This window comes from Centrocercus urophasianus, unplaced genomic scaffold, assembly GCF_019232065.1.
Source record: "Centrocercus urophasianus isolate 14NV4802_14NV808 unplaced genomic scaffold, USGS_Curo_1.0 seq_12, whole genome shotgun sequence".
NCBI lineage: Eukaryota > Metazoa > Chordata > Aves > Galliformes > Phasianidae > Centrocercus > Centrocercus urophasianus.
Genome location: NW_024884364.1, coordinates 53,830,478 through 53,857,287, shown reverse-complemented (window position 1 = coordinate 53,857,287; position 26,810 = coordinate 53,830,478). Strand labels below are relative to the sequence as shown.

At 40.1% G+C, this 26,810-nt stretch overlaps 1 protein-coding gene across 2 annotated transcripts in view; it reads right to left on the bottom strand.

Moving 5' to 3' along the window:
- Positions 1 to 26,810, bottom strand: part of SLC9A7 (solute carrier family 9 member A7) — a 66,578-nt gene that overhangs the window by 31,038 nt on the left and 8,730 nt on the right. For both annotated transcript variants that reach the window (XM_042810153.1, XM_042810154.1), the window contains exons 2-7: positions 6,184 to 6,383; positions 4,788 to 4,865; positions 4,092 to 4,168; positions 3,048 to 3,160; positions 1,662 to 1,767; positions 1,234 to 1,375 (exon numbers count right to left, since the gene is read on the bottom strand). In XM_042810153.1, the coding sequence (XP_042666087.1) occupies positions 1,234 to 1,375; positions 1,662 to 1,767; positions 3,048 to 3,160; positions 4,092 to 4,168; positions 4,788 to 4,865; positions 6,184 to 6,383 (716 nt within the window). The remainder of the gene's footprint in view (positions 1 to 1,233; positions 1,376 to 1,661; positions 1,768 to 3,047; positions 3,161 to 4,091; positions 4,169 to 4,787; positions 4,866 to 6,183; positions 6,384 to 26,810) is intronic.

Genomic DNA, 26,810 nt, shown 5'->3' with positions numbered 1-26,810 from the left:
GCAACAGTTTATGCATTTTTATGCATTTATTTTTAAACCAGAGGCTGTCTTGTGAACAGCATCCTTCCTACTAGTCTCATAGCACCCTCCTGAGCAAAGCATTAGAAACAGCAAGAACCAATTGCTGCTTTAGAACATGATTTTACAAAATGGATTTGAAAGTATTCCAGCTGCAATTAGAAGCAGCTCAGAAAACCAAAACCACAGCAACAGCATTTGAGCAGCTAGACCTATAGGTGGCCAGTGGCTTAAAAGCCAGTTTAAGAATCATCATTTTGGGTTACATCAACCGTAGAACAGTGGAACTGGAAGACAAAACACGAAAGCATCACAGCACATATTCCTCCTTATATCTGAAAAGTTTCCATTATGCAGGATACGATTGGGCAAATCTGAGCGCTGTGCCTGTAACTAAATACAGCTGAGACACTACTGCTTAAGATAAAGAATCACTGGTTCATTATTATTGTGCAAAATATCACATTTTACCCTTTCTTGGTCAGTTTTCAGAAGCTTAGGGAGATCAAACAAGCTGAGACACACAGAAATATTGTTATCCTTCTCAGTCTAAAAGCAAAAAAAATAAAAATTGATTCTTTTCCCCTCCAGGAGAAGAACCACAAGCTTAAGATTTACAGCCATAGCCCAAAGCAGAACCCACACAGATTGCTCTCTGAGTGCTTCAGAGTTCTGATCAAACTAAATAAGTGTCAAGAGAGCAGGACAGGTCATGCAAAGCACACAATGTCATGATGTTAACTCTGACAGAGGTACAGTCTTTTCCAAGCTGCATGACAGATTTTCAGCAAAAAGTTTGAATGAGAAACACTCAGAAAAACCTCATTAGGGTAACAAAAAAAAAAAAAAAAAAAAAAGCTGTCAAGGATTCTGCTGAAGACAGAACAAAACACCAGTTATCTTCCAGTTATCTTAAAAACTGCTTTTCATAATTAACACTGAATGATAGGCCATCTATTTAGAGCCTCTTATTGACCTTAAACCTTTTGGCAGTACACTGCATGCAGAATTAATAAATTGTTAATACATCTGGTATGGCCACAGTTATACTGGAAAGAGTCATTTCTGTGGGTATCTTTCTATAGACAGAGTTAAATCTTCACACTCAGACTGAAATAAGCTAGAGTCACCATTGCTACAGCTGGAAATAGGTGAGCACTGCTCGCACCTGAACGTGGTTTCTCATATGGAGGAGCTTAACATATAAAAGGATATCAGAGCTGTCACTACTCCTGTCACTGCTCCCATCATGAAAGAACCACTGAATATTCCCAGGAAAACACCAACTGACTTGAAAAATGCTGCTGCATCAAAAGCGTGGGTGTTTTCACCTGTTGGCTGGTAGGCAACTATGGACCTAGGAAGAGAGTAACACAACGAGAAGTCAGAAGTGGCATCAGAATGGTTTTAATCCTTAACAGCAGAAAATGAACAACAGAACAGACCAACCCATACTGAAGGCAATTTTTCCTTTCTGGTGTGTGTATGCCTGAAGAATCTTGGCAAAGGCCTGTGATATATATTGTCAAGTTCAATGAAATAGTCTTAATTTAAAACAGCATGTCTGAAATTATTTTTTTCCTCAGAAAAAGCATTTAAAGCAGTTAAGTAATTTCAGAGTAGAAATTCAAGTAGCTACTTACGAAGATAATACAATGGCAACAGCATCATTCAGAACGCTCTCCCCGAACAGAAGAGCATAGAGATCAACATCAGCATGCAGCTCATTAAATATTGCCAGCACGGTAACTGCAGGAAAAAAAAACAAAAAACCCATACTGGATGACTTCAGGAACAACTGAGAGCTGAGAAAGCAGACTTACCAGCTTGCCTTAAGCAATAAAACACAAGAATTGAAGGATGAAAATCAATCTGGGAAACAAACTAGCCATGTTTATCTACAGGTAAACAATTCCGCCATCAGTTTTAGGGTAGCCTCATTAGGCAGGAGCTCTGTGCCCCCCCACATGCACAGCATTTATAGCAAAGCCCCTATGATGCATTGGCACAGTGCAGACAAAATACTTCTGTTATTTTTTGTAGAATGCTCTGCTATTTTTTGTAAAATGTGTTCCATATAAGATAACCAACAAAAATGCTGTGCTGCTCTTGATGTGTGGATTGTTGACATAGCTTTGTTGTTTCAATCATTGCACCAATGGCTGTAAATGTTCCCCAAAGTATACCTTGTGCCTCAGGAGTGTGCATTTGCACAGGATATGAAATGGACAAGACTGCTAAATATTTACAGCAGTCCTTTCAAAAAAGGCTCCAGTCTGACCTGAAAGAATGATTTCAGATGTTCCCATATATAAGCTTCAAAAATCAGATGGCAGTTCTTTGCACAAAGGCCAAAACAGTGTGCAGCCATAGTCTGCTCAGAGCTCAATTACAGGAGCTACTTCCCATTTTCACAACACACAACACTGAGCACATCAAATAATCTGTTTTAAATGTCACAATTCCTACTTCAGCACACCATCCCCTGGCCCTGCTCTTCCACCAACTCTCCAGACTGACTTGGCAAGCACAGACACCTTTGTGAACGTGCTGGATTTAGAGGGATAACTCAATTTTCTGCCAAAAGCTCAAACTACTTTGCAGAAGAGCATTCTTCTCTTTGAACTTGTATAGTATGAACTTCATTTGAAGGAAAAAAAAAAAAAAACAAAAACCCTCAAATATAGCTCTGAAAAATATCAAATGTCAGATGCAACAAAGACACAGAAGTCCTGATATCCAATATAATTTATTTTCAACCCTAAACTTGAAGCATGCTAAAAAAAGAGTCTGTTGGGGAAAAATAATTAAAATAATGTATAATGAACAGGAAAGTTGGATTTGCCCTCAAACATACGATCACATAATCACCAAACTGATGGAATAGCTTTCACAGCACCCAGAACATCAGAGATGTTAGAATAACATCAAAGAAAATAAAGAATTATTAATATATTCATGTTATACAGCCAACAATCCTAGCAACAGGATCATTTTGCAAGGTCATTAAAAATTGCTCAGCAAGCTACCTGGATCAGTGGCAGATATTATCGCTCCAAAGAGGAGGCAATCTGTATAATAGAATTTATCAGAGAGCTGTCCCACCAACTTCATTAGTTTCACAACCCCATACATGAGATTCCTGAAGAGAAAGGATAAAACAGTCCAAGTCAAACAAGTTAGTACATTTCAAACAAGCAAAGGAAAACCAAAAGCAACAATATTTCAGGTGGGCTTTGTTACATTGGAGCTCTGTGGGACAGTGCTGCAGTCTAAGCTCTGAAATTAAGGCCTCCTCTCTTCTCTAGGAACTGAGTCAAGAGTGAGACATGATCCAGCAAATATAAAGCAAGCACAGCATGAATTCTGTTCATACAACCAGCACAAACTCCACAGGCTGCTTCCTTTTTCCACCACAGCAAACATTTTCATGCTCAAAATTCCCCTCGGTAATGCTTCTCCCAACACAGCACATAGAGAAAAAGCTTTGAACTGAGAATAGCTTTTAAAGTATTTCTGTGTAATGAAATTGAAAGATGCAAATCGAAGTAACCTATGCAAACTCAGGATTTCTGTACTTCAGAATATCCATGCACCAAGAACACAATATTATCTGTGTGATTGTATGCAAGTAAACTAACATGATTATCTTAAACCAAATGTGCACATATACATAAAGTGATGCACATATTCTGATCAGAGAGGGAGAGACAATGTGCACATGCAAAATGGAAAGGACATCTCCAGAAATTTGATAGCTAAGACTCTATTACAAGTAGTGCCTACAATTCAGAATAAAGTTAATTCTAACAGAAGTCTAAAAAGGTTTAATTTTGGACTACAACTTAAGATCAAAAACTGGACACTGCTCTTTAGTAGTCTGGACTTGTGAAGTGATTCAAACTTGACAATATTGTTTTGTTATCAGTATTGCTTAGAAGTCAGATCTCAGCAAAAGTTATGCTTTAATTTTGAGTGGGAGAATCAGAAATAACATTCAAACAGATCACTAAATTAAAGCTACCTGAATGGCTCAATGAACTCAAGGGACAGATATCACAAATTTCACTTACCCAATGATAAAACAAGAGACTGCTGTTCCTAAAAAGGCATAGGCCAAAATCGACCCCAAATTCCTGAAAAAGTGTCTCTGTATAGAAGAAATGAAAGTTTAAACAAGTTTGTTTTTTTTTTTTTTTTTAAAGTTAAAAACACAGTGCATTGTTACACTTGCATTCATTGCCACATTCTAGAGAAATCCTTCAATTACTGCAATGCAAATTCTGTCCAACGAAATTTTGGTAAGATGTATATACGTAGGATATACAGTAAGTAAGACTTAGTTTCAAAACTAAAAACATGCACCACATGAGTAATTTATGTCATCTTCTAGTGAAACAACAATCTGGGTCCTTTCATTATCCAGAGTCTGGAACACCCCCACTGGAGTTGAATTTTGACTCTACTTCTCAATATAATGTACTGCACTTTGGACATTTAACAGTTCATAGCAGCATATCTTTTAGCTCAAATGCAGCTAATGCACAAAGGAAAACAAATTAGCAAGGTTAGATAGGGTGCATATACACACGCGTGTTTATATCCATGCATATATAAAGTATTTTTTCTTAAAACAGGATGACCTAACCTGATCTGTGGAGGAAATCAAGATTTTTTTTACTGGTGTACACAAATGATTGAAATGGAGACTGCACTCCTGAACAGATCAGTCTCCCATTAAGAAATTTTCCCCAGATGATTACACTTACCTTCTTCAGGCTATAACCAGCATGAAAAATAATAGGAGGCAACAGAATATTGAAAAAAACTTCTGGGTCAAATGTAACCTAAAATAATAAACAAATAAAATGTGAAACAAATTAGGAACAATCACACACTTTATGTCTTTTTCTTCTTTCATTTTTGACACTTACTATTTTTAAGTGTTGAAATAACAGTCAATTGGCCAAGATGACCTTTCAAATTACTGTTTAGCCCTATAAAGACAGGACAGCAAAAAACTGCAGCTCTCCATAGGGAACAGCACCTAGGAAAACAACCTTTGCCTTCATCACCAGTGACAGTCCTGCAACACTTCCAAACATAGTCCCTTTTTTGAAATAAAATTAATTCTAATGGAAACAATGCTGGAAAAGGTATCTAATTGCACATGACATTCATGTATTTGCAGATGAAATTATATTTAGACATTCATTTGTTGTTTGGTTGTTTTTTTTCCTGAGTCTAGCCAGTGTACTGCTATTGCCAGCCAGTCAAGTCACGTACAAGTCTGGTTTTCAGGAAGTGGAATCACCATCACTTCTAAGCATTCCAGTGGACGCTGCAGGTATCCATGGAAGACTATACTAGACAAAGGAACAAAACCAATCATTTATAATTCAAACAAGACCTGTGAGACTAGACCTAGTGAAGACTAATAGGAGAGTGTGCACCCAGACTGGGGCTCATATCAGCTCACTTCAGCTGTCTATAGCAGACAGGTACACGTATAAACAGCCACCTTCATAGTCATTCAGACTCATCCTCGTCATAGTTACTGAAAGTGCTTTTAAGACACAATCCTGAAGTGTCAATTCTGTACTTAAAATTCTAGCTTTGCTACACAGCTACACACTGAAGAGATTGAATTCCTGCCACTGAATAAAATAAGAAAGGAAATAGCAGATCTGAGCAACAGTTGATAGATAAGTTTCGTTTCTAATACCAGATTGTTTAATTTGGTGGATTACAGGATGCAACAAGCAACTATTTCCTGAAAGTAAGCAGATTAAAAAAAAAACAAGGAAATAACACCAAGAAGCAATGAGTATTCATTTCCTTCTATACCCTACATTACAGAAGGTAGCATCAGGCTCTTCCTGCTCTGCTGGTTTTCATGAATTTTATAGATATTAGAAGTGTACACTAAGTCTCCAGCAGCAGCCAAAGGCTTTGGAAAAGTATTACACTGTGGCAACAGAACACAGTTTTGCCAGCAGCAACACAGTACAAAAGGTGCTTCTCAGTTAAGCACTGAGGTGCTGTTACCACCAAAAACACTGACGTTTGATACTACCATTGAAGGGAGTCATAGATTTAAGAGCATCAAGAAGGAGAAGCACGCAGCCAAACAGCACACATCCACAAGAACTGGCCTACCCTCACCTTTCGCAACATGTCATTTTGCTCCACGTTGTGAATCTTCCCAGGACTTATTTCACCTTTGAGCGTATATTCGAAGAACTTCCCGCTGACGTTGACCAGCAGGGTTGTGAATGGCCTGTCCTCCTGCGAGCAGCTCAGCGGTTTATCACGGCCACTGGAAGAAGGAGTGCCGTATCTCAAGATTACCCCAACAATCAGGCCTGGAAGAAGAGGATTAAAAATCCATGAAGCTGATTTGACACTCCTGTATCGAGCTTCTAAGTTTGGAATGTCAACTGAGGTGTAACACAAGAAGCTTACATACATTTTGCAGTGAATGGCTACTACCAGTTTCCTGCAAAGGAAGAGAAGACCCAAGCAAACATGCTGATACTGATGAATTTGTAAAATCTGGTATCTGCTCAATGAGACAAACAAAACACTCACTTTCATCTCTCTTCTTCCTCACCCTCATTGACATCTCTCCGAAAACTCCGAATTGCGCTGCAGGCTGACAACTGGGATATAACAAACATTTCACCTCCTTCTGAGCAGAACTGAGTAGGATATAACCAAATAACTACTGAAAATACACAATACTGAATACTGAAAATATACTTCACTGAAACTATTCATTGTAAAATACCACAATACAGCAGCAGCAATAATGCAGCTTTCTGCCTGGCAATTCTAAGCAAGCCAACAATGGCAGTTGCACAACCTCCTGTGTATTTGCAAATTTTGCAACTAAAGTTCATACGGTGTGCATAAAGAAGTCAGCTGCGCCTCTTTTCACTAAACAGAAATAAAACAAGGTAAAAAAATAAGCAACCACAAGAGGCACGAGACATGCTATTCAGGAATATAAAAATAATTACTCAAGCAGCCTAAAGAAAATCCAGCCAGAAAACACTATCAGTAAGATGAGCATCATTAGCATGAGCAATCAATTAATTAATTAAATACATGTAACCAAGTGAACAATGCCAGGAATCAAAACAAAAAAACATTGAAGAAATATAAGCTTTTAACTGACACTGTTCCTTTTACAACGTACTGTGAAAAACAACTGTCCAGCCCCATAGGAGGAATGGGAACAATAGTCAGAGTAGTTTTGGCCTGAGAAGTACACAGATTGATACCTCCTTTAAGTCTTCCCTGTCATCTTAAGATAATTTGCGATTTAATCCCTGTTGCAGACAGATGAAAGGTGATGATGGGTGACTGTCAATAAAGAAACGATCCTTCTGTTGGCAGGACAGTAGTTAGAGCTGGTTTTGCTCTGTGACCCTCACTCTGCATCCACAGATCTCTTTCTCCAGATGGTAAATAAAGTTAACAGATATTAACAAGAGAATAAATGAGGTGTAACAAGAAAGAAACCACACATCACCAAAAAATGTAACTTTTTGGTATATATATAAAGAGTAATTGAACTGTAATGAAAAAAAATAACACCGAACATAAAACAAAAAAGACCAACTCCCCATTCTCTTCAGGTTCAGAGCAGAAAAACAGTCTTGATGTAAAAGAAGGTACAATACAATAGCTGTGACACTTGAGTGGGTGGTTATTCTCTGGTCCCCAAGAGAACATAATGGCAACAAGATCATTAAAAAGTAATGGGAAGATTAAGATGTATTTTATTTAGAAAACAGACTATTTATTTACAAAAGTATGTACTCAAGGAGAACACAGGGAAGTAAACTCTTCAGCAAGACAAGACTACTTACTGACATTTCAAAATGTTGACAATTTAAATACAGAGTTTTAAAGAGCATATTCCATACAACCCCAGAGTATTTTACAGCTACACTTATCTGATGCAATAAAAATGCAGCTATGCAGAAAATGACAGGTTATTGCCAGTCAACTTCAAGCCATTTGCACTGCCAATTATGGCTACAGACATTTTCCACAAACCCCACTAGTCAGATTGCCAAAACTTACTTATTGCTCTCACTCCCCTCATCTCTAGAGAGGGCTAGGCTCACATAATACATCAGGAAGATGTTCAGCCTTAGAAATTCAGCTAGCCAGCATCTGCCAAAGCCCTGCAGTAAATCAGAAGCAACAAAGAAAACTCCACAGATCAATTTATACACAATGGTGGCACAAAACCAACTCTGTACTGCTACTAAGCTGAGAACATTAAGGAGGATAGACTTAGCAGCCTAAGGCTCAGAGAGCATCATTCAGTGAATTCATTGCTAAAGCAGATGGGAAACCTCGTTGCCATTGTATTAGGAGGATGCACTACAGAGTAGGATGTGATTATATGATAGAACTGGACATAATTCACTCTTACATTTTCTCCGCTATAATAAAACATAGCTATTATTTTAAGTCTGGATTCAACTACATGACAATTGTATCCATAATTCACATTTAATGTTTGAAGTTAAACATACTTTAACCATCAGTATTCCATGGTCTGGCTACAACAGCTGCTGGGAAATATCCTGTTTTGTACCCTTCCTGCTGATAAAATATCAAACTGGACATCCTTCACATCAAGCACCACACAGTTTAGGAACATCCGATCCCTGCTGTCAGGCTGCTATCTTGCAACTCCTCCAACAACAACTGCAGGAAAAAACATCAGGATGCAGCCGAGACTGAAGTCTGCAGCTACTGCTTTCCTCGGGGTGGCCAACAAGAAGGTAGGAGGCCATAAGAAGCAGTGGCAGCTAGTCAAGGGAAGGTGCTGCTAGGGCTCAGTCCTGCTTAGAACTGCACAGGGCTCAGTCCAGAAAGGAAATAGGTATGAAAACATGTGGGGCCCAAAATGGCCACACACATCCTACAGCAAGCGTCATCAGAGAAAAAACAACTAGGCAACTGGTTGCTCAGAAGATGAGTCACAAGAGTGGAACAGATCCCTAATCTCACAAAGCACAGGCATGCTGCTATAGCTATCACACAGTCCATAAAGAGCAGGTTCTGAGCATTCAAGTGAAGTGTGCCAGCCAGGCACATTTGACAGAAGTGAGCTGCAGAGAGCCTCAAGTCATTAACATTTTTCTAAACAAGCTCAAAGTCCTTATGGAAAACCGTAGGGAAGCATTTATGGTTCCAATGAACATCTGCTCTTCTACACACTAAAAAGTTCCTGGACTTGTTAGATCACTTCTACAGACTTTTTTCATCTGATGAAAAGGCTTATATACTTAGCCGTCCCCCAAGGTCCCAAACAACTAAAGACCTAAGAACTAGAGTGCTTTTTAAGCAGACGGAACAGCCTGATTTACAGCTTCAGAAAAGATGCCCTCCTAAGCTGCCTGTCATCATGTGTTATACAGAGGGCAAGTTCATCCTTTATAAATTCTCTCTAGATATTTGACTTCAAGCATCTCTGGAACATTAGAGTCACAGCTGCAGAAAAAGAACAGAAGAGAATAAGACTTGGAACTGCTCAATGGGCAAACCTAGTGAGGCACCATGCACTTACTTTAGCAGCTATTTCTAGGACAACACAAGCACAAATTCGGTACAGTACTACTGCTTATATAGAGGTGAAAGAAGGGATGGAAGTTAGGAATAAATACAAAAGTATCAGTATGCCAGCCCTGTGCTACCTTCATCTTGCACGGTCACACTGATGAAGAGTTAATGAAGAATGTGGATCAATAGAACAAATATTTGAATGCTTGAGAACATTTTAGCTCATCAAGATGGAAATCTGAAGAGATAAACTAAACCAGCACTGCCTTTTACTGCAGGAGACAAAGAGCTACAGGTGAGCTATAAATACTGCAAAGTTTGTTGTTCTGAGGTTGGAAGGGACCTCAAGGATCATGAATCTCCAACTCCCTGGCCACAGGCAGGGTCACCAACCTCCTCATTTAATACTAGACCAGGCTGCCCAGGGCCTCATCCAACCTGGCCTTGTATAACTTTAGGGATGGGGCATCCACAACCTCTCTGGGCAGCCTGTTCCAGCGCCTCACCACTCTCTCTGTACAGAACTTCCCCCTGACATCCAATCTAAATCCTCCCTCCCTCAACTTAAAATCATTCCCCCATTTTCCCCAATTTTAGAAAAGCCATAAGTTGCTTATGGTAACTGCTGCAAGGACAAGTTTGCACCACTGTCCTTAAGGATTCTCAGGAAGACTAATCTCAAAAATTAATACTTAATGCCTTGCCTTCAACGTGTGACTGGCATTCTCACTTTTAACAGGGAAAGTATTTATGCCACTACATTGACTGTACAACCTGCCTGATTGTGCAGCTGGTACATAAAGAACATTGTATTGGGGCATCTAGCACATCTCTGGACAACCTGTGCCAGGACCTTATCTCTCTTATTGTAAAAGCTTCTTTCTTAAGTCCAGTCTAAATCTCCCTCTTTTAGTTTGAAACTACTTCTTCTTGTCCTACAACAACAGACAAAGAATTTGCCCCCTTCTTTTTTTACAGTCCTCATTAGGCCACTATCAGATCACCCCAGAGACTTGTCTTCAGCAGTTCAGACAGGCACACATTACCCAGGCCAGAGTTGAGTGGTTCTTCAGCCAAATTCCCTGCTGAAGAATTAGCCCTGAGATTTCAGGAAGCTTCAACAGCCGGCAAATTTCAGAACTGGAGGCATCTGCACTCCATGACACACAACTCAATCAGTGCATTCAAACTGTGAATCAGTGAATTGGATCAATGGGTGAACTAAAACCAGCTTAGATACTGTTTCTTTTGTCCTAGAAAAGGCCTGGGCACAGACTGCTATGGCTCTATCCACGTCAAGTACAAGTTGTTATAACTGTATTTCTGCCTGAAGGAGACTCAGTGGAGATCTTAGTGCTGTTTACAGCTACCCACTAGGAAAACAGAGAAGAGAGAAACTTCAGAAAACACATAGAATTAGGACCAACAGCAGCAAATGTATTGCAACACAAAGGAAGAAGAATAAGATTTAAAAAAATATAAAAACCAGCAAAGTGGATAAGCACCAGGATAAGCTGCCCCCAAAGGCTGTACTATCTCTATCCTCACACGTAGCAAAGCTCACACAAATACACCCTAAGCAACACAGTCTGCAAGGGGCTGCTTTGAGCAAAAGGTTGGATGAGACCCTTGCCAGAGGCCCCCCAGCCTAAACTGCTCTGCAATTTGCACTCTTTCCTATGGACACTAGACCCCTCAGACAAGTGCTTTATGCAAAGAGAAAGCACACACTAAGAGCAGCAGTTAAAAAAAAAAAAAAAAAAAAAAAAAAGCAGCGCCATTGCAATTTGATATCAGCACTAAGCCAAACCATCATCTAGCTGGGTAACACCACCAGCAGAAGGCCCAGTTGCACCTTAGCACGCAGCCTGCTTCCCCTTCACAGCACAGCCAGGCAGGCAGGGCAGCGTATCAGTGTATTTCAGGCACCCTGGCACCACCTTTCTAGTGGACAGAGGTGATGGCAGAAGAAATACTTGAGAGTTAAGGCAAATATGCAGGAAGGATTTCTCCACGTATGAAAGTCCAAATTTGGGCCCCTCACTACAAGAAAGACATCGAGGCCCTCAAACCTAGAGAAGGAGAACGAAGCTGTGAGGGGTCTGGAGCACAAGTCTTATGGGGAGTGGCTGAGGGAGCTGGGATTGTTCAGTCTGCAGAAGAGGAGGCTCAGGGGAGATTGTATCGCACTCTACAATGACCTTAAGGGAGACTGCGGTGAGGTGGAGATTGGCCTTCTTTCCCAGGACAGTAGGTAACAGCTTGAAGTTGTGCCAGGGGAGAGTCAGGTTGAATATTAGGAACAATTTCTTCTCAAGAAGAGTGGTGAGGCATGGGAACAGGCTGCACAGGGAAGTGGTGGAGTCACCGTCCTGGGCGGTGTTCAAGAAACACATCAATGTGGCACTGAGGGACATGGTTAGTGGGCACGATGGTGATGGGCCGATGGCTGGACTAGGTGATCTTAGTGGTCTTTTCCAGCCTTAATCATTCTACGATTCTTCCTCCATTCTCCCAAACTGAACTTTTTACCAGCTTGCAGATAAGGATGGAGGAAAACCTGTCAAGAAGGATGGAAGAAAACCCTGCTCACATATCTTCAAAGCAGAAAACCAGGAATACAGAGTATTTATACACAATTTGTATATATATTTATACACAATGTATTTTAATAGAGGATGGTAGTTTGCGTGCATTGAGATGCCACAGTTATTTCAAATAACCCAGTGCACCACCAGAGAAAGTACTTCTCTTCATACAGGGGTAGCCTCCAAACGTGACAAATGACACTTCAAATTTCACAGTGATTTATCAGGAAGTTTCAGAGCTTCTTACAAAGAAAATAATTCAGGCATTGTCTCTGAGTCCTCATTGAATTTCAGTAAAAGAGCATTTTTCAACAGGGAATGGAGGCACATGATACCAGGTCCTGAAACACGAACAAAACTCCGGGGATACCCAGAATCTGATAGGTTGAACAACAGACTCAAGGTCACACTTTGTCATTGCTTTAGGATTGTTTTAGATAAGGACATAAAAAGACAGCAAACAACATTAATGGAATAATGTTGCTCTGCACTAATTCTTCCTTCTAGGACATCAAGTATCACTCTATCAAGGGCATTTTCCTAATAAGCCAAAGCAAGCATAACACTGAATTTAAATAAATAAAAGGATTATTCAGAAAAAGTTACTGAGACAGTGCACAGTACCCAAACATCAAATTAACTTGTTGACTTGATGCTGCCAGACAATACACAACATGCACATTGCTGCCTTCTTTAAAACCTTGCTTTCCAGAAAGGCCACAGGAGTGTCAGGTGGCCAAAACTACTGTCTGACTAACTGTTATGTCTGGCTGTTCTGACTTTATTTATTATTTTTCTAGGATTTTTTTTTTTCAGGTCATGTCACGTTAGTATGATCTACATACGTAGCAACATGGTCAAAAGAATGTGAACTAAAGAAGAAGGCAGATATATTTTATTCAGTGGTGATAATGGGATTAAACAATAAATTTAAGATAGCAAAAAAAAGGTCATTAAAAATATAATTATCAGAAGACAGAAGACCATGTTGGAATTCCAGCACTCCATGATCTGAAATTACTGCATTTCACAGTTCAAAATCTATACAAGACAGTTATAACTGCAAAAAAATTCGTGTGTTCCAATTAACTGGAAAGGATGAGAAGGCACTATTAGAAAGACCGTAAACCAGAAATGTGATCCTAAGTACGCAGCAAATAGGTGACCAGGAATAATGTGTTGCCTCTCCTTCACCTTCCCCTTTGGAACCTAACATTCATAAGTACAAACTGAGCAAAACCCATATATTCAACAGCTTATGCTGAAAGCTTTGTCATGGAAGAGACTGCTGTCTTGTGGTAAGATCATGTGGCCTCTGGTCCCAGCATGGGACTGAGTCAAGGCTCTTGGCAATTCCCAACTTCAGTAGTGACTCAATGGAGTCACAGGATGAGCCACAGAGGACAATTTAAAGAGGCACACTCAACAGAGAAATAAGATACTGCAGCTGTAAAGTATTTGTCCGTTACAGATGGCACAAATATTTGTTAGAGATTATCAGTAAGATAAGAGCCTGCAATTAAGCTCTCCCTGTTTGTGCTTTCAAGTTCACTTACTGCACAACCATTGTTTCAGGTAACATATTTAATAAAGTATTTGCTGCCAGGTATTTTACATACAATATCTTAAAAGATTAGTTGTACTTTCAGAAATGCAAGTATTCCTTCTTAGCTAGAAAGCCCAAAGCAGTGAAAATCATACACATACTAAAGCCACATGCATTCCTATAAGCACAGGCAGCAATGGGCAACCACAGAAACACAGGGTGACTTCAGTCACCCTGCAATTGTCTTTCCTGACTCGTGAAGAAATAGCTTTATTATAGAGCACCAGTTAGCAGTCCCAACTCCCTTCTGCAGGAGCAGCGTTGAAGCATCTTTGAACCCAGGCTTCTAAATCAAATGAGGGAAAACTCAAACACTGAGATTTTTTTCCCCCCAAACATATTTGGGACCAGACAAGCAGGCACCCCAACAAAAACAAACAACATGAACAGCTCTATGGCATCTAACAAAAAACTGTCTACTCAATCATATTTTTTTTTTTTACTGCTTTTTTCTCCATTTGTGTATATACACTTGAAATGCTTGGCATAGCTCAAACAGGAGGCCACAAACTCCTCGGAGTCCACAAAGAAACCCAGTAAACTGTTTCCAAAAATAAAAACCTAAAACTACACAGTATCACCTATCGCAGGCACTAGCAAGAAGTTAAGTTATCCTATAAAAGAAAAAAAAAAAAGCCCAGATACTTATACTCCCCACACACATCCCAGTATATTACCATAAAGCTTCAGCAGCAAGAGTTATTAATGCACCGTTGCAAAGAGTTGGGCTTCCATCTGAAACCTCACAGAAACTTATTAAGTAACAGCAGTCTCCACTGACACTGTCATTTGAGGGTTTGACAGAGGGAGAGGATAGAGACAGAAGGGGCAGGAAATACAGAATCATGGAATTACCAAGGTTGGAAGAGACCTCCAAGATCATCCAATCCAACCATCCACATATCCCAACCCACCTATTTCCCCACTAAACCATGTCCCTTAGTACAACATCTAAGCATTTCTTGAACACATCCAGGGACTGTGATTCTACCACCTCCATGGGCACACCTCATGACTTTTAGAGAGTAGAAATTTTTCCTAATATCCAACCTGAGCCTCCCCTGGCACAACTTGAGGCCATTCCCACATCCATTTCTGCATGGCTTTGGTTTCAAAGACTCCTCAATAGCTACAAAGAGAGCTCCTAACTATAGTTAGGAGAACCTGCATTCTTGCTAAAAACAAAGAGTATATCCCAGCCAGAGGCCTTTGCTCATTTGAAAAAATATTTAAAAGTTTAAAGTGACCGAAGTGTATAGAAGCCTTCATCCTGAAGAACATTTCTGGAAGCTTCTGATTTGAACAGTGGACCAAGCGAAGTCTTAAGAAAAAAAACTGGAAAGATGTATGACCAAGGCAAACAAAGTAAAATCTGCAACAAAAAAGTGTTCAGCTATTTCAAGGAGAGCTACCCAGCACTTATTACCCCCCCCCCCTTCCCCCCCGGAACCTTTTTGCTCCAAGCCACATCCATCTATTAACAAAATAACCTCCTATCCACAGAAAAGAAAGTTGGCAAGCAGACTGAATTTTCAAGGAAATCCCACCCGCTGAGGCAAGCCCCTAGCTGTGGAGCCATGAGTAGAAGGCTGATGGATGCTCGTAAGACTGATGCTTGTGGCTTCCTGGGAAACACACACAGCAAGCAGAATATGTGGGAAGCAACAACCCCATGGCTTTCTGTGGACATACAACCATAAAGATCTCTTCTGACCTTAAAGATCATCTAGTTCAACAACCAAACCATCACCACCATGCCCACTAACCATGTCCCTCAGTCCCACATCACAGACGTCTCATTATAACATCCCCTATCCACCTGCAGTCTCAACACAAGATCTATTCCATCTCGTGGAACAGCTTTCTCCATACAGAGGTCTCCAAGAGCAGAGCTGGGAGTTGTGTGTTCTCTCGGTGTCATCTTTCTGGGTGACTGCCCTGTGTACAAGCACAGTCTGGCCATGGCCTTCCCACAAAGCTCAACTCTCAATCCCATTTGACAGCTATTTAACTTGCTGATTCACTCTGACATCCCACTTCACATGCTAGAAATCCAAAGGAAAAAAAAAAACTAAGTACTTATGAACAGCTGAACAGAGGATCAAAGACTATTTCTTATTTGTGATTGGCTTTCCTGCTTTCAGCTATAGCAGCCTTCCTCTAATCAAGCTCACCCTTACAGATCCCACTCACCGCCTCCTCAACCTCCTCACTACACACCGGAGACCCAAACAGTATTTGCTTTGTCTCTGCATCCTATCTCAACTCAAACCCTGGCACATCTCACCAGTGAGGAAAAGATGGTTGGGAACCTATCAGGTAACATCCCCTTCTAATCCACAAAGTGCCAGCTGAGATTTAGTAAGGTCAGATTTATTTCAGCTGAAGAGCAGCCAATCTCTGCTGTGTGTTAAAAAATCTGAGCCACTGACATCCAGGGCATCTACCAACATTACAAGCACCTGCTGCAAGACCACTAGGCATTACAATGGGGAAAAATAAATAAATAAATAAATAAAATATTCTTCCCAAGGCTAATCTCACTTAAATGTGCACTTAAATGCACTTAAACCACAGTGCATTGCAGAAGTCTGCATTTATCCTAACCATTGTATCAGTATATAGCCATTTATGCTGTCTTTTGGCCTTCCATTGTCATCAAAATATGCACCAAACTTTGCTACCTTTCTTCTTGTTACACAATTTTCACCAATACACTCACAAGGGGTTAACTACTTATGACAAGCTTGGTTTTAAAATTGCTGAAGCCAGTGTGATCCTAAAAGCATTAACTGCACACTGTATGTATAAAAAACCTGGCAACTTACATGTTTGTCATCAGAAACCTAAAATCACACCCTCTGCAAAAGTAAAGGACAAGGGACTCACTCGCACCCACACATAAGGTAGTATGGAGGATAATCAGGCCAGGAAACTAAGCACTGCTGCTAACCACACGAGTCTGTCCTTGACCATTTTTGCATACGTGACTCTATTTTAATCAACCAGCCACATTACTTTTCTTTTAAAATTTCCATTCAAGTTTAAAGAAAATTCCAAATTATCTATTTCTGTCTTCACATCACTTTCATTTCTCCATATACACTATCTTCTTAGATTAAATATGCTTGACAGAATAGAACAACTGCCAGTCACAACAACATGCAATACCATTTAATGCATTTTGTCTAGCCTAAAGCTGCCTTCTCAAACCACGAAAACAGTTCCTCATTTAATAGCAATGTGGACTCTGATATCAGATAGTTCTAAGTAACAGAAAAAAAAACCCAAAAATTGGTTTACGTAGATAACTGGTTACACCACCTTACTATTCTGTCATTATTGCTCATAAAGAGAGCTGCCCTCGGAGCACTTGGAATTCTTTACAAAAGCTTCTTGACTTTAGAAATCACATGCTGGAATTAGATTATTTGTTTAGGACACAAGATTATCTGAATAACAATGGTGGAAAAACACCCCTTGACAATTTACTTTAAAGAAGTACTTACACCAAGATTGGTCACCATATGAACTTGTATATTAATGACTGTGTGTATACATGGATTAGCCATGCTTTTAACGAGACTGCAGATATGCTTCACTGGAGGTAGTTTATCTATGGCAACTCACTGTAAGCTTTTATTTTGTGTTGTAATAGGCGTAACTGCGTACCTTCACCAAACCTGGATTAGGTACAACCATCCTGACATCCAGGGAGGTCACAGGGACAAATCATAAAATCACCAAGATTGGAACAGACCTTCACGAGCATCCAGTCTAACCATCCATCACCAATACTTCCCCACTAGAATGTCCCTTAGTACAACATCTGAACAGTTCTTAAACGCCTCCAAGGATACTAACTCAACCACCTCCCTGGGCAGCACCTGACCACTCTTTCTAATAAGGAATTGTTCTTAACATCCAATCTGAATCTCTCGTGTCACAACTTGAGGCCACTCCCTGTAGTCCTACTGCTAGTTATGAGGGAGAAGAAGCTGACTCCCCACCTCACCACAACCTCCTTCCAAGGAGTTGTAGAGCATGATAAGGTTTTCCCGAGCCTCTTCTTCTCCAGACTGAACAATCCCAGTTCCCTAAGCTGCTCCCCATAAGACCTGTTCTCCAGACCCCTCACAGCTTCGTTGGCCTTCTCTGAACAGGCTGCAGGGCCTCCAATGTCTTTTTTGTAGTGAGGAGCCCAAGGCTGAACACAGCATTTGAGATGTGGCTTCACTACGGCTGAGTACAGAGTGGCGATCACTTTGCTGCTCCTGCTGGCAGCACTATTTCTGATACAAGCCAGGATATCACTGGCCTTCTTGGCCACCTGGGCACACTGCTTGATCATGTTTAGCCATGACCAACCAGCACCTCCAAGATCCTCAAGCCAAGATCCTCCTGCCTCAAGCCAGAAGTGTTGCCTGGGGTTATTGTGGCCACAGTGCAGGACCCATCACTTGGTCTTGTTGAACTTCATCTCACTGACCTCAGCCTGTCCAGATGCCTCTGTAGGGCCCTGCCAGATTGACATTTCCTCCCAACTTGGTGTCATCTGCAAACTTACTGAGGGTGCACTCAATCCCCTCATCCAGGTGAAATGAATGGCTCTTGCCCAGAGCCAGTTGATAAGAGTCCTCTCATCTCTTCCCAAGAGCTCAAACTTACCAGCTACCGGCTAGTGAAAGAAAACAGTCAAACCCTTGACTTGACTGTTCCTCCCATCCCTACTCCAAACCCTACATCAGAAGGTAATTTCTGCCTTATCTGCACTCTTGGGGCTTTCCAACCTACCAGCAATGGAGCATTTTCAGCCCAACAGGTTACTTCCTACCCCCAGAAGTACATGCTGAGTTTTAACATGCCACAGAGTTATACTCCATAAGCTAACAGTGGATTCCCTTTGTACAATTCACATTTGAAAAAAAGCTCTGCAAAAAAGTACTACAAACATAAGTTCATACTCTACAGACATTGAAATCTCTGATGTACTAAAAAGACTTCTTATTTAATGATTTGCCTTTTAAAAGCCATTAGGAGTTTCTAAGAGCTCTCACATACTCATCTTTCAGGTTGTTCATCACGATGGGACATTTCACAAAGGCCATGGCTTTGCATTCTTGAACAAGTATTTACAGCTGTGGTTTGCAAAAACACCAGGCTTTCCAAGCTGAAATGATGCTAAAAGCATATTTGGGATCACACTGAGAACAAAATCCCCATCACAGGCATTATAAGACGACAACTGAAAAAGGCTCAGCAAATCTTTTTCATCTTGTTCTTAGCCCCAGTTTCTTACCTGCAAGATGGAGATGCACTGCTCTGCAAACACATCACAGGATTTAATAAAGTTCAGCGACTCCCCAGTGACTGGGAATAAGATCTCTAAAGAACAGGAAAAGGAACGAGGAAAACTTCAGTAGGGATGTGTGACATGAGACCTCTAAGTAACACTCACAAGCTCTTTTCCTGAAGCTAAGAAGGGACTACCACATCAACAAGATAGACCTCTCAAGTCAACAGACTCAAGGAAAAATGCAATTTGACTAGCACAGTTAGCAGCTGACACATAGGCTAGGGGTGAGGCATGCTAATAGGCAGATATTACGTCAATTCCTTAGAATTGACACATGCAGAGCGCAGGCTGGTCCAGTACATTTTTGGAATCTGACAGTCATTGCTTTTGCAGTTCCCAAAAGGCCTGATGAAAAAAAATCCCAGGAGTCCACATGAACGGGGTATAAGAATACTGGACACCATAGTTTGATTTTCAGTTCCAGAAGTAGTGTGGAAGCTAGTTTGCATTTATGTACAATATAGGCGAGTTCCTTTGCTATGATTTGTCAAACACTTGTCCAACACAAGTTGGAGTCGATGATTCTTGTGGGTCCCTTCTATCTCAGGATACTCTATGATTCTACGACCTACCAAAATTATCAAAAAGAAACACAAAAGGAAAGTTATCTGATGTGAATACAGCAATGTAAATCAGGCCCAACAGATAACAGCTTAGCAACTGATGTCTACAGAAACACAAATATTCAGTTAGCAGCTTTTATCAGCAATAATGATAGATGGTCTGGTATCAGGAAAGGCAGTCGCATGAACTCCTGCCAAACCAGGGAACACGCATGCATTTACAGAGATCTGCAGAAAAGTACATTGCTGTGCAAGGTGATATCACTGAAAATCTGAATTACAGCAATATTAAAAATGCACACCTGGATGTAGCATATAGCACTGTGTTTTCATCGAGGAAATAAAATCTTTTCCCTAACTTCCTCCCCACAAGTATCTCAATTAGTTACTATTTACAAGATCTTAGATTGCTGTTCAAAAACCTCTTTTTACAAGACTTGTAATTAGTAACAAACTGTCATTAGCAAAACACCATTAGCAAAAGGCTGTATGTTTAGGTCTAAGCACAGAAGTCTTCAAAAAGCCTCACTAACGTGTTGGTCCACTTCAGTAGGTGTGAGCATCTGAAGGCTCCAGATTTGCTTGTAAACTCAACCAAAACATCTGAAGTGTCTGATTCCGTGAAGAAAATTCAAAAAACCAAAACCAAAATATTCTTCAGATCATTATATTGTTTGTGTGCAATAAATAATTGATATTAACACGAGTGTTATGTTTTGTCTGTGCATTTCCTAAATCACCTCTTGCAATGAAGGCATTGAAAGCCCTAGTCAGAAATACAGATTTACTCTCACCTGCAATCAGTGCCTGGCACAATAGTTAACAATACTTTTCACAATGCTTTGCAGAAAACCTCATCCTAATTCTTTTCTTTAAGCGACACTGTACGAGACTTCTAACTTTAAAGTAGTAGTTAAAGTAGATTGCTATACAAAAAGCAATCTGTTAACATGCAATTCTATTTAGTTGATCTGGTATGGGAGCAACTGCGAAATCACTGCATGCTACATAACAGTATAGCAGCTTCCCTGTGACCAGTTACTCCTCATCACCACAGTACCTAGAGGACAATAATATCACTGGGGATAGGACCACTGAAATGCTTCATCAGAACACCATTTACTGGCACCCACCATGACAGAATCTGCAACGTGAATGCCTAAAGCATGGAACTCTAGGTCGCAGTACTAATTCTACCTGAGAACATGGAGAATGTTTCAGGCTCCAGAATCAATTCAAGTGCTAATCAAAATGACAAGGTTTTCCTTCTCCGCTGTTCCTGGTATGACAAAAATGCAGCATCCCACTCAAAACTGCAAGTAGCTTTTTGGTAAGACTTGTCTGATAAGACAAGCACAGCTAACAGCAGAAAGTAGAATTGAAGTCTGAAGTTACAAGCTTCAAGTTACAAGTAAGAAATAAACAAATCACACTTGAGTGAAGGATACACTAGTATATCAAATGCTGTCTTAGAATATATTCCCTCTGAGTACTCTTTCATGCTTTTAATAAAACCAGTATGTTCCCCAAAGCTAACGTTTTTGCCAGCCCCAATACATCACAATATACTGCCAACTGAACAAGTGTCTGGGACAATCCAACCATTCATGGCCACCGGAGTTCATCATTCCACTTGTTCCTCATCCTTCACAGATGCAGTAAGCCTTATGAATGCAGGCTTTCTTTAGATTGTAAGGCACAGCAATGGGGCTACAATATAAACCCATCCAAAGAAAATCCAGGCTTTTCAAAGCATCTATAGAAGATTTGCTTATCTGCACAAAGGTACATGCTCTGAAAAAAAAAAAAACAGGTAGAAGAAATTCAGTAAAAAAGGGTTTACAAAGCACTAGAACACACAGAAGCCGTACTCAAAAAGCTGCAAAATGCTTCTGTATAAATAAAGTTGTCTTGCATCCTTGCTCCCAATTACACAATATGATGATCTTTCCTCACTCAATTCTACCTGGGGGTCAATAACTCACAGAAAGAGGGAATGACAAAAATAGAACCAGATTACTGGTATGCCAAAGTGCTCTTACAGGGTACTGTGGAACATTCTGTTGCTTCTACACACAGTAAGTTCATGTCAGGTCCTGACACTGATATGTTCTGAAACCATAACAATTAAAGTAGCTCTTAAGTTACTGCTGTGATGCCTATTCATGCCAAAGAATTCAACAGAATTTCCACATCAGTGAGCCTTCCCTCAGCAGCAGGCAAACCAGCTGCTACAGTACTTTTGCTGTAACACAATGTGAATAGAATACCATCTCCCAAATCCTAAATATAGATTACACAATAAACCAGTGGATATACATTCACTGCAGTTCTTATTTTCAAAGCTTTTAATGAGGCTGTATCAGTTTAAGCATAAAAACTTGTTATGAAATATGAACTAGTTAAGTGACAATAAATGGAAGATTAAATTAGGGAGCTGCTTCTTGCAGGAACTTCCTTCCTTGTATCTTTTATATATATATAAAAGATCACAAGTGTGAAGGATCAGTTTTCAGATCAGAGCTATTTATCACACCAAAGCAACTGGACTATTTGGACTACCGATATCTTATTTATGTCACAATGTCCTGATGTCTTATTTATATAGAAGAAACTATTTCAGAAGCAATAGCAGAACATTGAGGAAAGCTACAGTATTGCCATTGTTGCATTCTGCAGGATTGTTGTAGCAGCAAAATAGAAAAGGTGTGCCCAGTTACTCATACCAAATGCTGATAGATGGAACTGTAAGATCATTGGAAAAGCATTCATCAGATCACAATCAGCCCAGTTTTACACCACAAACGTAGTAATAAAAAAATTTAAAAACAAACAAACAAACACACACAACTAGCAGGTATTGTGTGTATAAAACCTACACAATCAGAACCCAGCATAAAGACTGGTTTTTTTCCAGGGAAGAGCTATAGTGAAATTTGGCTAAAAGCTAACAGGGTGAACTACGTTTCTCCCATCGCAATAGTAACTAAAATCTTGCACTGAATTAAAAAGAAATAAAGGACCAAGAAAATCTTACAAGATGAGTAATGTACTGATACAGATCCTCAGTTTAGGCTGATGAGCAGCAGTAGCCTAGCCATTCCCTTGTTCCCTGCTATCATGCCATCCCTTCAGGTTTGCCAGGTGTGCCGCACAGGGTAGATGTATGAAGAAGAAAAAAAAAAAAGGAGTGGTGTAAACAGATGAATACAAATATTTTTATGGGCTGAGCAATATAGTCGTGTTAGCTGGGAGGTGGTGCAACTGCTACTATGCTCTAAGGAATTATGACATATAATACTTAAGGCTGGAAATGACCTCTCAGATCATCTAGTCCAACCATCAGCCCATCCCTACCGTGCCCACTAACCATGTCCCTCAGTGCCACATCCACACCTCCAAGGATGGTGACTTCACCACCTCTCTGGGCAGTCTGGCCACTGCCTCAACACTCCTCCTGAGAAGACCATAAAGCTCCATGGCATAAACCCAGCCTCAGCCAGAAGCCTCTTCCCCATTTAAGCTCCTGAGAAAAAGTGGTGGCCTTTTTTCTCCCCCCAGGATTTTCTATTTATAGCTACAAAGACTTGAGGTTATTGGAATGTGACCCAAGACTACGTAGAAAAGCCTGCCAAATAGCACAGGAACATAACAATGAAAAGCTTAAACCACTGATATATTATTTTCCTTTTAAGACAATGTCTACTTTTTCAGCCACTGTTTTTGCATCCCCAATAGAAAAATAAAAATACCCTCTCTCCCAGAATACTTGTCTTCTTAGCATCAGCCCATGTCAATAAATCTGACTGAATCTACTGCCTCCTCCTTGGCTAAGTCTTCCCTTGCAGATAAAGCTCAGTCAGCCATTTCTCATTGTTGCTCTTTGTTCAGCAAATTCTTCTGGACAGGGTGGGCAACCTCTTGGTACCAGCTAATCACCTGTTCACTGAAGTGTAACATGAAACTGCTACATCATCAGGCATGTCAAACCACAAATCATAGATTTTTTCTTGTCAATGCAGCCACTAATCCAGCAGAACACAAATACAACATCCCTAAATCCACAGAACTACAACAGTTTAAGTTACAGTACAAAAGTGAATTTTTAGCATTTTAGAAACAAGAGGTTTTTTTCCATTTAATTTCCTCAACTTTGAAGGCCAGCAATAAGGAACAGACCTATGGTGGACAGCTGCTACCAAGAATCAGTAATGTCTTCCCAACCCTTCACAGCAGTCCCCACGCACATCTCCTGGGGTCATCACCTCTCTCTGCCCACTCAGGGATTCCTAAGAAATTCAGACTTGTCAACCAGATGCTCTTTCAAGTGTCTTAAATACCACGCAACAGGTAAAATGCCTATAGTAAGAATTGTGAATTTTGGGAGTATAAATAATGATTACCTAAAATGCATCAACTTGAAATAAATTTGTGATCAATGGCAATGTATGATTGATAGATCTTTTTTCCATAACACATAGCCTCTGTTTATTATGTTGCAGAATAATAGGAAGATGGCGCTTTAGTCAATGTATGGAATTAGATCAACAATGGAAATGACCATGGTATTAGATCTTTAGTCAATGTTGTAGGGGAAAAAAACACATATATCTAAATGTCTAATTACCTTTATATACTGTCTGCACATTTAAAAGTGTGTTTATCACACTAAATCAAGTACAAAGAAAATACTGTTACCGATTCAGCAAAGCATCAGAAAACAGGTTCTGTGTTCAGACACACAGTGTTACCCAAGAACGGGCTAATCTGGAAAGAGAGTCATTCAGCTCTGCGGCATGCATGTAGTACGTGGGAGCACACGTAGGTCAGGAATGTGACCAGTTCAAGGATCTCAGCATCAGGAAAACACAATGCAGTCACTGCAGGACTTGGATCCTGGCACTCTGCCATCGCCGCAAAAGCAGCCAGTTCTTGTTTTTAAGTACCGCCTTTTTTCTGCTATTAGGAGTCTGAAGATCTCAGTAGAACAGATCCACTAAAACCCTACTTTTACCAATTCCTAGTAATCCAGCATTACAAACTGAGTTGATTTCTTCACTCACCACTTCAAAAGAATTCAATAGCATAACCTTGGTAAAGAGTATTAAGTGGTTTTTGGCCTTGCTTGTGGTGGTGGGGGGGGGTTGGAGCTTCATGATCCTTGAGGTCCCTTCCAACCCAGGCCATTCTGTGGTTCTGTATAAGTTTTCTTCTTACAGCTGAAGAGTTTATACCTTGCCTACAAGCCAAACTTGAAGCCTTCCATGAGTTGAAGGACTAAAAATCTGGTCTTGCTTTTGACATAGCCTATTAGCAAGTTACACTAGAAGATATCAAACAATTACTACAATTAAATATTCCAAGAGACAATCGTAATGGTAAATCACAAAAGCATTGATTCTTACAACACAAATGAAAAATATATAACAATACCCACAGAACTACGAGGGCAGCTGAGAACAGAGGAATAAAATAAAAGAGGATCCAGGAAAAAGAGTTACTTATGATTAACACTGTAGCAAAAGATAAGTCTGAACACAGTCCTCCATCACCTGGATAACATTGAAAAAAAAAAAAAAAAAAAACAGTGTTGCAATGAAAGCTTGAGCTGTTGTTGTTACATAGTAATAAATGCATATATATTGTTGCCAAGGAAGAACATACAAAGCTTAAATAGTTTGCAGGAAAAGACAAGTACAGATCACATCAGCAGCACTCAAGAAATAAGACAAGACAGACAGACAAGATGGTGGCAGCAGAGGGGTAGAAAAATCACAGAAACACCAAGGTTGGAAAAGACCTACAAGATCATCCAGTCCAACCATCTACCTATCACCAATATTTCTCACTAAGCCATGTCCCTCAATACAATATCCAAATGTTCCTTGAACACCTCCAGGGACTCCATCACCTCCCTGGGCAGTGCCTGAGAAGGTGATTTCAACCATTTTGTTCTTGAGCCAATTGCACAGTCATAAGAGGCAGGAAAAATAGCAAAGGTTTTTAGTTTTGGTAGAAAAATTAGGCTTGGTATGCAAACAGGAGTGAAAATAGTCAACATTAAGATATACCATTGGCTACATCTTGGGTAAAAGAGAAAAAAATAAAAATGAAAACAGAACAGACAAGAGTTGAAGGTGATTTCCACAGAAGTAAATAAAATGCTGAAGTACAGTACTTCTTCCAGACCAGAAACAGACAGTCAAACCTAGAGAAGACATCGGAGGGCAAAATTTATCTGTACAGACATCAGCACCTCTTGTGTGAGAATAGAAGGGGTACAGCGGACCACCAAAATCCACCCAGACATCATCCTTCAGGCTTCCAAGACTCCTCAGCTTTTCTCAGAGCTGTGGCAGAGTTGGAACCTAATGCTGAAAAACAGCTTGTCTGGTAGCAGAGAAACCGTGACTGGGGCCAGTGATAGCAACAAACCAAACATTTTAGATGGTTAATTTCCTCTGTGGTTGTTACTGTTTGTTTAATAAAAAGAATACAGCTGTAAGTTTAAGCAGTAGCTAGAAGATTACGGACCTGAACCAGAGCTTTAGCTTCATCAGGAAAGTGTTACTAAACAAAATACATTGTATTTGCACCTCCTGCCTTGACTTCACAGTCTTTGGCACAGTGCCTCCGCCATATGTACCCTATAATATCTAATGCAAAGTGTCCTCTAACCCTGATTAAGGTTGACAAAACACAGGTGTTTGCAATGGAAAGCATCTGACACAATGAGAACCTTAATTATTCATCTGAAGTAGGGAGAAGAAGGAATAACTGTTGTATGTTTTACATTTTGGAAGAGATTTCAAAACCATTAGGGTCTGAAATTGAAAATGTTAAAATAAATATGCTCAAGTATTTGCCAGCAAGAGAAATAAACTTTTTTTTATAGTTCTCTGAAGATAATATATAGGGAAGGAAAGGGGGTATCACACCAAGATGTGCGTTGTCAGTATTGTTTCATGAAGGCAAATATAAAAATTGAGTTTGCAGTAATTCTATTTAGTTACTGCAGTTCAACAAGCAGATCTTCCATAGGAAACCACTCACTAGCTTACTTCAGTCACGTTCTGCTGAAGAAAGATCAA